At 31.5% G+C, this 13,185-nt stretch overlaps 1 protein-coding gene across 1 annotated transcript in view; it reads left to right on the top strand.

The window, feature by feature from the left end:
- Positions 1–13,185, top strand: part of LOC140443752 (uncharacterized) — a 255,377-nt gene that overhangs the window by 185,943 nt on the left and 56,249 nt on the right. The window contains exon 10 of the mRNA XM_072535170.1: positions 3,435–3,509. Within this exon, the coding sequence (XP_072391271.1) occupies positions 3,435–3,509 (75 nt within the window). The remainder of the gene's footprint in view (positions 1–3,434; positions 3,510–13,185) is intronic.

Genomic DNA, 13,185 nt, shown 5'->3' with positions numbered 1-13,185 from the left:
AATAACTCCGGAAGTTTTAGAGAATGTTAGAGAAGAGTTCGCGGCACGCCTTTCTCATTGTATTTTAGCTGAAGGTAAACAATTTGAGCACTTAATTTAGGTTTCGTTGTATTTATTGAATAATACTTAATAAATATTTATTGTAATAATAAAAATTTAATTATTTTTTTAAACAATTACAAACTTTAATTACTTAGACATATTGATATAGCTGAATAGGTATTTAAAAGACCTTTCAAATGATGTATTACAATACCCCCCTTTCTATTCAAAATTTTTAGCAATGACGTCATCACGCTCACATAGATGACGTCAAAAATAAAAATGTATTCTTACAAATAGCTTATTTAAAAATAAAAATCGACGGGTTTCAGGATTTTTCCTTAAAGTCTCCGGTTTACAAAATAACGAATTTATTCCTTTCATTTCCACCATACTATATATATATATACACTGGTATTTAGGCGGTACGCCCTTCCGGTAGGGATCTATGGAGAAGTATCCGAGCCGCAAGCCCTTATCTCTTGACGTACTGCTCCACCATAGGCCGATCAGACACCAGCATATTCTAGTCTAAGCCGCAGATTCATTTAGAATTTTAAACTGCTGCGTTAGCCTTTTTGTTTTCTGTACACCGAGCTGGGGATTGAACTCACATCCACTGAACCACTCGCAATGAAGCGAATGAGAACCGACCGCCCAGCCCGCTTGGCTATCTGACCGACATTTGGACCGACATTTATTAAGTAATATACCTAAAATTAAACTATACTCTATCGAATAAAACGGTATTTATTTGTAATTTTTTTACAATTAATAGTTTAAATTAACGCTTTTTGAAGTCCATAAAATGGTTTTCCCTGTTTTTATACAACCAATGATAAATTTAGTTAGAAACATTACATTCGCTTTCGGCAAAATCTACACGATCAAAAATGCTCTCGCCAAAATGTTCACTGTTATTTTTATAAAAATAAATAAAATTCCCTTTGTATACTCGAGTTACTGATCCCATACCACTCTTTTCTCAAGTAAAAAAGTCTGCAGCAGTAAGTTTACTTCAGCTATTAATAAGGTGTGGTATACTTGGTTCACTGATCCCAGACCCAACTGTCTAGTAAATTTAGTAATCATTAATTTGCTACATTGATTAAATTTTAACAAACTGGAAATTAGGTACTATACAATGCAATAAGTGCTCATAACCAATCTTAACTATCTTAATCTACTAAGTTACCATAAAAACTGGTAACTTAGAAGTAAAAAATTATTCACAAGCATTTTATTAACAAAATAAAACTGTATCAATGCAAACAAGTTTTAAATGTTTCTTTTTGAAATTTAATAGTAGGTTATAGATTATTATTTACAGACATAAAATCTTTTATTAAAATTCATTAATATACACTTCCATTATTCCTTATTTTTCTGCTTTTTTTTTAATAAAAAAGTCTGCACAGTAAGTATATTTGAATTATTAATAGTGAGATTGTAGGAATTTTTATTTTGTATATTATCATAATGAATTTTCCAAAATATTTCCAAGCTGAGCAAACGGATTATAACACTCGTGTGTCTTCAAGTTGGGATGTTAAAAAAAATTATATTCTTTTATTGTTTGCTCAAGTTTAGCTTACTCAAATCAACTCAAGAAAGTTTGATACAACATAGAGCAGAAGCTAAAAAATAATAGAATAAATACTACTACAGATGAAATAAAGAAGGAAATATAAAGAAAAAGATAGATAAAAAGATACAACGAGTAATTAAAAAAAATCAAAACAGCTAAGAAAATGTATTTAATGAAAAAATGTGAAGAGATAAAAAAACTAGAGACAAAATATGATATGAGAAATATGCATAAAAAATAAGAGAAATGACCGAAATGTGTCAAAAAAAGTCAACAAGGACAAATAAAAGACAAAAAAAGAGTACTGTTAATAGAAGAAGATAAGAGGAATAAGTTAAAGAACTTTTCCAAAATGAAAGCGTTGAAATGCAGCAGATACGAGAATTAAATCCTTTAGAGATCACGATAGACATAATCACTTCTGTCGCAGAAAAAAATCACGATAGATGAAATCAAATATGCTATTAAAAATTCTATAGATAATAAGGCAGCTGGATTAGATGAAATACCTCTAGAACTATTAAAACTAGTGGAAGAGAATAATTTAATAATATTGGCAGATTTGTTCAACAAGGTGTACGATACAGGAATAATACCGCAAGAATGACTGTAGTCAGCATTTATAACCATCCCTAAAAAACAAGCATCAAAAGAGTGCTCTGACTATTGAACACGAGGCCTCATGAGTCATACTTTAAAAGTATGACTCATGAGGCGTCGTTACTCATTAAAGTAATACATAAAAGAATCTATAAAAGGGTAGAGGACGAGATTAGAGAGACGCAGTTTGGGTACCGAAATGGAAGGGGTACTCGAGAAGGACTATTTGCTATTTACATACTAATTCGTCAATGTCGTTGTAAATGTTGTAAACGTTGACCTACACTTATGCTTACTAAATAGAGCATGACATGAAAGTATAATATCAATACTTATAAATAAGCACCTTGACAGTAAATCCATAAAGATAATCCAAACATTACATTGGAACTAAGCTACCATAGTTCAAATTGCTAGGCGGCAGTCACAAAAAACGAAGCTCTGTAAAGGAGTTAGACAGGAGTTAGACAAATTTTATTGCCACTTTTCTTACCTTAAAGTCTGAACAATTTTTCAAAAACTCAAAGAAACAAAAAGCAAAATACAATATAATAATTACAAAAAGACCACAAAATATACACCAAATATTGATAATAAATGGTAACGTAATAGAACAAGTTGAAAAATATCAATAGCAGCAAACAGCTGTCTGACGCATTAACTTCAAGCAAATGGTCGGTTTCACCCGTACCATAAACAACTTCTTTAATGTATTTTTGTGAAGTCAAATGTTCCGTCTCTTATGTTTTCTTCAAAGAAGTTTTTATAACGTAACTTTTATGACGAAAAAGGAAAATTGTGGATTTTCTACCAAATAGTCTTAAGTAGTTGTGCTTTTTAAAACTTGACCATAGCACTGAGGATGTCTGTGTAAGCCAAAAGCGCTCAGCTAGAAAATAAATTTTTACACACTTCAAAAATACTTTTCTTTTCTATTCTTTAATGTGTCATAAGTGTGTTCAAATAACATATCAGTCTTTTCATTTAATAGGTATAGTAAGCAAAACCTAGCTATTATCGCTAAAACAATATTTTGAGCTTTAAATTACAAAACGTGGCCCTCATATTTAGACTCTTCATGCAACATAAATAGTATTAAACTTTTAGTTTACCATTTAATTAAGCAGGATGTCGCTAAATTATATACTTGTCTAGCTTATAAATATTAAAAAAACAGATTTTAATGTACATCTTTATTTTTTAGTTAAACGCTCAAGGTAATGAGAAAGGGCCAGATGCGCAGGCAGAATCCTTTAGGCAACTGTTATCTCAACACATGGTAAATATTTTTACATTAAGCGTATTGTAGTGTAACTTAATAATTTTATAATATAATACAGTGAAACCTGCTTAATCCGAACTTCTCTAATTCGAAATCTTCTTTAATTCGAATTTTTATTCTGGTCCCTAGCATTTCCTATATAAGTAACTGTAAAAAGTCTTAAATAATTCGAATTATATTTTGGATAATTCGAACTTCTCTACAAGCTAAAATGCCAATTTCATGCTGGAAATTTCCGAGAAAAAAAAGTAGTATTCTTTCCTGTCTTCACGAGCCACGTGTTTCAAGACATTCAAGACCATCGTGCATTGTACTAGCCCTAAATCCCCCCCCCCTCCCGGTACGACCCTTCTGTAAACTTCGAACATACAAAACTTTGACGTTATCGGAAAAATCGCGGCAATTAAAGAAGTAGAAAATGACATGACATGAACACATGATAATTCACACCTACTTCTTCAAGTAGGTGGATATACCTAGTTGAAGAATAAAGAATAAAATCTCAATAGTAAAAATGAGTGCAATAAAGAACGAAAATGGTTAAGGGAGCCAGAAAATCCAAATGTGTTTTTAAATGGTGGGGATAAGGAGATTTCCGTGAGTGGTCCCCTTATAAGAAGCAAAGCTGAACAATTTGTTGTTGAAATGGGTAAAACAACTTTAAGGCGAGTAAAGGATGGCTAGATGGCTTCAAAGAACGCAACAAAATTTCATTCAAATCCATTTGGGGAGAAAGTAGGGCCGTTAATCAGCAAGAAGCCAACAAATGGAAAAAAAATCGAAGGAGATAATTCAGGATATAGATGAAAGAGACATCTTCAATGTTGACGAGAAAGATCTTTTTTAAAATGCACTCCTACCAAAACACTGGCGTTTAAAAATGAAAAATGTCACGGAGGAAAACTAAGCAAAGAAAGAGTCATTCTCCTAATTGGTGCAAAAATGGACGGATCAGAAGTGCTGCCTCTACTGATGATTGGTAAGTCGGTTAATCTGCGTTGTTTTAAGAATGTCAAGTTCAAACCAGTGGAATATGTGAGCAGTGCAGGAGCTTGGATGGCTAGGGATGTTTTCAAGAAATGACTGATGAAATTAGACAAAATGTTCATAAAATAAAAAAGAAAAGTTAGTTTGTTTATTGACAACTGTACGGCCTACAACACTATCCCACTAATAGAAAATGTAAAAGGTTTTTTTTTCCTGAAAACATGACTTCAGTTCTTCAGCCTATAGACTAGGGTATCATAAAAAATCTTAAACATTTTAACAGACGTTTTTTGGTTGAAAACATATTGACGGAAGATTGCTACTCCCTTCAAATAAAGTTAGACATTCTTCAAGCCTCTCGAATGTGTGAGAAAGCTTGTGAGAAAGTAACACCCGAAACGATCAAACACTGTTTCAAAAAGCTGGTTTCGTAAAAAAGAAGGAGAATGCAGAAAACGCTAACGACACTTTAACAGAAGAGCTGCTTTTAGTTGACGGCTGGGAGGACCTGATTTCTGATCCTGCCATCTCTTATGCAGATTTTGTCAACGTGGATGAAGATGTAGTAGTCACTACTTTAAAAGTAAAAATGACGTAAGTCAGTCTATTTTTAGTTCACCTTAGAATACCTTAGAAGTCAATGCCGAGAAGATAAATTCTATAAATCAGCTAAAAATTTCGGATTTCTTTGGAAAAAGTTAAAGTCTGTCTTTTTTGCCAGTTGTAACAAATGTTCTTATTTTCAATAAATTTTTTGAGACAAAATGTTTTTTGTTGTTTTAATGACGCATGAGAACACCTGCCATAATGACAACAATTGACCATTTTTACAGATTGCAAATGTTTTAATTGGTATTCTTGGCCGAATTTTGTTTGCCAATTTTTTTCGGTTGACAAAATTCAGGCAAGAATAGGAACGAAAACATCTGCAAAAGTGTTGATTTCGATCGTTTGCAGAAGCTTCTGTAGGTATCACTGTTTTTTGTAGACATTTTTTTAACGGTCCCCTGAGACTCGAATTATCCAAGTTTCACTGTATATCATATTTTTATTTAAATTTTTTTGTTATTAAACTTAAAATTTTTATTATCATAGTTACTAATAATTTTTGATATATTTCTTTATAGGTGCCACTTTATTCTTAATATGATGCTTTATTATACCATTAATACTATAAATAAATAACATTCGTTATTATACCGACGATACAGTCATTACCTCTGAAAGTGAGAAAGACCTGCAGACGCTACTAAACACAATTTTTGGTACTGGAGAACAGTTTGGTTTAACAATAAAGATAAAGAAAACAAAAATCAGGGTTATCAATAAAAGGGGTAAAGTTATAAAAAGTATCTAGATAAAAAATGAAGTTGACAAAATGAAGTACTTACGTGTCTGGATTACTGAAGATCTAAATCCAAAATCAGAAATTCGATCATGAATAGAGCCATCAAGAGCAGCCTTTTTGACAATGAAGAAAGTTCTGAGTAACCAAAGACTCAATTTGCAAATCCGATATCGGATTGTAATATGTTATATCCACTCTATTCTTCTTTATGATGCCTAAGGACTGTTAATGTTGATTTAATGAGAAAGCTGGAAGCTTTTGAAATGTGGATTTTTAAAAGAATTTTGAAAATACCATGGTCCGATAATATTAAGAACAAAATGGTTTTGCACAGAATGGGAAGACACAAGGACTTTTGACCACCATTAAAAGGAGAACATATTTGGGGCGCATACTTAGAAATGAGAGAGTTGTTGCAGCTGATTATGAAGAGTAAAATCGAAGGAAAAAGTGGTCCTGGTAGAAGACAAATATTCTGGCTGAAAAATATTCGCGACTGGACCGGGTTGAACACACAGACACTTTTAAGAAAAGCAGCAGATAGCGACAAATTTGCAATGGTTATAGCCAACCTTCATTAGTGGTATCGGCACTAAAAGAAGAAAATCAATATTACTATCATAATTAAATTTATTGCCGTGAGTTATCTAAATAATTCGTTTACCATGCAATCAAACCACCCTTTTGCAAACTATAAATCTTTTGTTTTATTTTTTCAGCTTTATGACACTGTTTTTGTGTTATTTTATCTAAGTATAGACATAAAATCAGACCCTAACTTTCTTCAGTCAATTAAGACTAAAATTAAAGAAAATTTTTTGAACAATTATATAGCACCTATGACCTTATGACATAAAACAATATAATATAAAGAGACACATATGAAAGAAAAAGTTCAAATATACACATATAAAATTATAATGTACGTACAAGACAATTTAGATAATGGTGAAATAACGAACAATGTAAAAGATGAAATAAAAAACGACATAAAGAAGATGAAATACAAAAGACGCTGCAGGTTTATTTAAACCAAAAAAAGGTCCGCTAATTTTAAGAAAGAATGAAAAGAAATAGTAAAAATTAAACAAACAAATACACGTAGCTTAAACCCTTGGAAAAAAATTTCAAGCTATCCAAAATACAGGGTGAGTCATGAGGAACTTTACATACTTCTACCATATGTAGAGTCCCTCAAGGAACATATCATGTGGCCACTTAAAAATGTCAACTCCTCTTCTTTATTAATTAACAGGGTGATTTGTGTAATTGGCCATTTATTTCATTTTACTGTAGTGTTTATACGGCTCATTTGATTTTTTTAATTTTTGCATGATACAGTACACTACTATCAAGCATTCGACTGGTATTAGCTAAACTAAAAAATTCCAGGACTGGCTTTGGAAAAACTAATTTAGGGATTCGTATTAAATATTACACCCTGTATAATTTTTTTTTAAAATGCAATAAGTGATTTTTAAACTACATAAATAGCCAATGAAAACGACATATGCGACAATGTTGTCGCACTTTTATTAAATTTTTAGTGAACGATCAAATCTTACCAAAAATAGAACAACCATAATGAAGTATCAAATTATAAGGTATTAATTTAAACAAATGTTATAAATTTTAAACATTTTAATTAAAATGAGTTCCTACAACATAATCTAATACGTAGAAAATTAACATCTTTACTGTCACTTTGTATTATCTCTACGATAGAATTAATTGTTTTTCAATTTTAAATTTTTACTCATAGATCGTATTGGGGCATTATTTTCGATAAATAATAAATTAAATTGATTAAAAAGTCAAACCTCTTGTATGTGTTAGTTTTTGTTGATTGTAAATGATTAAAATTTTATGTTAAATAATAATACATTGCATCAACTGTACTAAATAAAAATAAATCTAAAAAAGTTTAAAATGAAGGTTGGCGTTGACCGTTTGACGTTTCTTGATATTTTATACCCATTGTCATTATTGTCATTATCAATTGTTATTTATGTGTACAAGAATACATATTTCTTCTGTCATATCTACGTTAAGTACATTGTGTTAGTTTTGGTAGAGCTTTTGTTACTTTCGTTCAAAATGCCACATCAGTTTTCGACCACAGAATATGCAGACATAATATTTGTTTATGGATTCTGTAATGGGAATGGTAGAGCTGCTAGTAGAGAATATCGCAGGAGATTTCCTAATCGTCGAACTCCCAGTGATCCAACATTTGGGTCAGTTTTTAATTATTTGCGAGAAAATGGCACTTTTCCTAGTGAAATAACAGAGCGACATGTAGATGAAGCGCAGGAAGATGACATGATGGACGCCGTTACTATGAACCCTACAATAAGCACTAGACAAGTAAGTCGAGAACTCAATGTTACTCAATCAAAAGTAAGTAGAGTCTTACAAAAAAATAATCTATACCCATATCACATTCAAATGGTTCAGCGACTACATGCTGGAGATGAGATCGATAGGTTGGAATTTTGTAGATGGATTAACAATAATCGACCAACGCTATACAGGACACTATTTACAGATGAAGCCCAATTTACCAGAGACGGGATAAATAATTCACGAAATTCACATGTGTGGGCAGAAGAAAATCCCCATGCTATTCGAGAACGTCGTTCTCAGTTAAGGTTTTCGGTTAACGTGTGCATTGGTGTCATAAATAACCAATTAGTAGGTCCTCACTTTTTTGATGGTCCTTTAACAGGGCAGGTCTATTTGAACTTTCTACAAAATATTTTGCCGAATTTGCTTGCCAACGCGAACGTTGCTATTCGAGGGATGTATTTTCAGCATGATGGGGCACCCCCACACTTTTTACTGGCAGTGAGACAACATCTGAATAATGTTTATGGCAACAGGTGGATAGGACGTGCAGGTCCTATTTCGTGGCCTTCAAGATCCCCTGATTTCAATCCCGTTGATTACCATATTTGGGGACGATTGAAGCAACTAGTTTACGCAGTGAATATTAATAACCGACAACAAGTAATTGATAGAATTATACATTGTTGTAATACTATTAGAAACGATCCCCAGAGTATCCGTAATTCAATACGTCAATTAACAATTCGGCAACAAAAATGTGTACAGGCTGCAGGGTTCCATTTCGAAAATCTATTTTGAATTATTTTTATTTTGTTGCCATTATTGTATCTTTTCCAGTTCTAATTTATGGGTTTATCATAACTATGTACATATTTTTAGTTTTTTTTTTAAATTGTTCTTCATTATTGTTAGTAGTTACTGTTTTTTGTTGTGCAGTGACTCAGTTTATCATTTCAATTAAAATGTTTAAAATTTATAACATTTGTTTAAATTAATTACCTTATAATTTGATACTTCATTATGGTTGTTCTATTTTTGGTAAGATTTGATCGTTCACTAAAAATTTAATAAAAGTGCGACAACATTGTCGCATATGTCGTTTTCATTGGATATTTATGTAGTTTGAAAATCACTTATTGCATTTTAAAAAAAATATATACAGGGTGTAATATTTAATACGAATCCCTAAATTAATTTTTCCAAAGCCAATCCTGGAATTTTTTAGTTTAGCTAATACCAGTCGAATGCTTGATAGTAGTGTACTGTATCATGCAAAAATTTAAAAAATCAAATGAGCCGTATAAACACTACAGTAAAATGAAATAAATGGTCAATTACACAAATCACCCTGTTAATTAATAAAGAAGAGGAGTTGACATTTTTTAGTGGCCACATGATATGCTCCCTTAGGGACTCTACATATGGTAGAAGTATGTAAAGTTCCTCATGATTACTACTAAATTATGAAAAGGTTTTTTTGGAAACTGTCTATTTTAAACCGGTGGTATTGAACTGAGTTGTAATATACACTGTTCATTTACTCATAATACCTATTTCAGAATTTTCGGGCCCTGTACCAGCTTGTACGGGCCTAGAAGATGGGAACCATATGTTTTTGGAGTCACTCAATAGTGTCCAAAAATGGCTTGCCGTCTGAGAGCTAATACCTCGTAATCATGCAAGATAAGGTTGAGTGTCTTATTAACATATGCCTATTATATTTATTATTTCTTATTTATAAGAGTTATTATATCTTCATCAGAGTCACAACTTACATTTAACCAGCTACCAAGTTATTTATAAATGGTTTACACGTTCTATTTCCTCGCCATTACGGGAAGTACACCTTGACCCATATTAATCTTTTTAACTGCCATTCACTTTGTCTTTGAAATGTTAATTTTAAGGCCTCTTCAACAATCTTTGTCTGATATCCAAAGCCTCTCTGAAGATTTCTTCAGAGCATAGATTAAAAAGACTGGGTAACAAACATAACCCTGTCGTACTCCACATTTGATGGGTAGTTTTTCAGTACAACTATCTCCAATTTGGATAGAGGCTTCTTATTCACGTGCCATCTCCGCGACGGAGGTTGGCAATCATCATGGCTATTCTGATCCTAGATAGAGGATAGAGGCTACTTGATTGTAATATAAGTATTTTGGCAGTCTTATATCATAGTGGTGAAATCGTGTTGAACTCAGTTGAATGCCTTCTCGAAGTCGATGAAAAAAACATAAACGTTCTTTCGGAGCTCACATCTTTTGTCAGAGAAAGCGCATACAAAATAGTGCCTCTCTAGGTCCTAGAACATTTCTAAAACCAAATTGCTTACTACCCATTCTACTTTCGCACAGAAAAAATACTTGGTTTTATATAATTCATAAAATTATCTTAAGTGGGTAGCTCACCAAACTGATTAGTCTATAGTCGCTGCATTTGATGGGCCTACTTTTCTTTGGTAGTGTTATGGTAACAGTGACTCCAACCAAGCATCTGGTATTTTCCTTCGTTGTAAATTTTGTTAAAAGAAGTGGTTAAGTAGGTAATATTTTCCTCATCCAAAAGTTTACGTAACTCAGCTGGGATTTGATCTGGTCAGGTGCTTTATTACTTTTGGCTTGCTGTATTGCTTTTCTGACTTCTGATTTAGTATGCTGGGACCTCTGTCCAAGTGGTTGTGACAGGTAGTATGTGTACGATAGCATTTTTTCGAGAAGCATCGTTAAAAAGATCACTGATGTATTTCTCCCATTCTTTGCGCTGTTGTCCGTGATCACAAATTTTTCGGTCAACGTTTTTAAGTACGTGAGCATTTTTTAGTTTTCTAATTCCGAAAGTATATTTAAGTTTCCTATGGAGTTTGAAACTGACTTTTCTATTTCTTTACATCAGTTCTCGAGCCAAAATTCTTTGGCTTACTTAATTTTTCTTTTTAGGTGTTTGTTGATTTCAGAGTATTTGTTAATATTTCTATTTTTAGATTTTTGTCGAACTTCCATTAGGTCTAGGATTTCCTGTGTCATTCACTTATTTTTTGCCTATATTTTAGGTGTTTTCAGAGACTTTCTTACTTCTAGTAAATCGAGTTTTGTATGTCGTACCAAAATTCGTTGATGGTTCTGTTTTCGTTTGATAATTTCGTTAATTTTGTTAATTTCTTTAATTTAATTTGTATTTTGGAGCAGAGTAAATTACGATTTGAGTTTGTAATCAGCGCCGGAATAAGTTTTTAGATCGATAATATTGTTTTGAAATCGATGGTGTATTAAGATGTAATATATTTATGTTTTCGTACTATTTTACCTTGTTGTCCATCTTCAGGGGATTTATACCTATATAGACGCTTTCTGGAAGTTGAAACCAGGTATTTGTAATGACGAAGTCATTGTCTTGGCAGAATCGACTAGACTCTCACTTCCTTGATTTTTCTCTCCCAAGCTAAAGTTTCCGGTAATGTTGTGCGTTTTTTTTTATCCAACTTCAGCGTTAAAGTATTCCATAACTATTGTTGTTTTGTGTTTTTTGTTATTTTTAGCACTTCTATTTGATGGTAGAATTCTTCAAATGTCTGCTCATCTGCATCAGCAGTGAGACCATAAACTTCGATTATATTAACTATAATATACCTAAAAGAATTAAATATAGTAATATAAATTTTATATTTGCACGTTTAGCATTCATCTATATAAAAATTACTGTGTCTGACATTTGGATGAAGTTAACGACATACTTATTATGTCAGTGACATATATATATATATATATATATATATATATATATATATATATATATATAATAACACAGTTTATTAGGGCTGCAGTCAGAAAGTTTGGCCGGGATGTTACAGAAACACTCTTTTGACCTTTGGTATAGCTTTCGGAATTTTTTTTATTCCTTCTTCAAGACACTTTAATTAGAAGAATGTGTAAAAATTTACAATATATCACAAATTGTCAGTGCAACTTACTAGTCGTCGAGATTATTTATATAAAGCTATGACACTCAACATTAATAACACACATATAAAATATAACATATAAAATAATGAACTAAATACATTTTAAAATTTAGCTATTGATAATAAAACTTCGTTTGTGACATCCTTTTATGGTGTGTTTTAACTGATCCATAGAGAAGAGAAAGAAAAAACACAAATAGTATTACTAAAATGTAATTAAGTGTTCTTCATGTTTTATTAATGGAAGTAGTATAATAAACCTGTCTTGATGGTATGCAACATGTTTTGCATGCAGGTGTATTATGGTGTGTATATGTAAAAGTAAATATTTATTTTATTTTTGATGTTTTGTAAGTAAATAACAATAAATGTTACTCAGTTTATCTATGTCAGACTTTTTATTTATACAAGACGTATTGGATTTTATGAAATCTTGTATAAATAAAAAGTCTGACATAGATAAATTGAGTAAAATTTGTTGTTATTTACTGACACAACATCAAAAATAAAATAAATATTGACTTTTACATATACACACCATAATACACCTGCATGCAAAACATGTTGCATACCATCAAGACAGGTTTAATATACTACTTACATTAATAAAACATGAAGAACACTTAATTACATTTTTATAATACTATTTTTGTTTTTTATTTCTGTTCATCATGGATCAGTTAAAACACACCATTAAAAGATGTCACAAACGAAGTTTTACTATCAATAACTAAATTTTAAAATGTATTTTGTTCATTATTTTATATGTTATATTTTATATGTGTGTTATTAATGTAGAGTGTCATAGCTTTATATAAATAATCTCGACGACTAGTAAGTTGCACTGAAAATTTGTGATATATTGTAAATATTTACACATTCTTCTAATTACAGTGTCTTGAAGAATGAATAAAAACAATTCCGAAAGCTAGACCAAAATTCAAAAGAGTGTTTCTGTAACATCCCGGCCAAACTTTCTGACTGCAGCCCAAATAAACTGTGTTGTTTGTTTATATCGACAGTCAATA

Source organism: Diabrotica undecimpunctata, chromosome 6, assembly GCF_040954645.1.
Source record: "Diabrotica undecimpunctata isolate CICGRU chromosome 6, icDiaUnde3, whole genome shotgun sequence".
Classification (NCBI taxonomy): Eukaryota; Metazoa; Arthropoda; class Insecta; order Coleoptera; family Chrysomelidae; genus Diabrotica; species Diabrotica undecimpunctata.
This window is presented reverse-complemented; position numbering and strand designations above follow the sequence as displayed.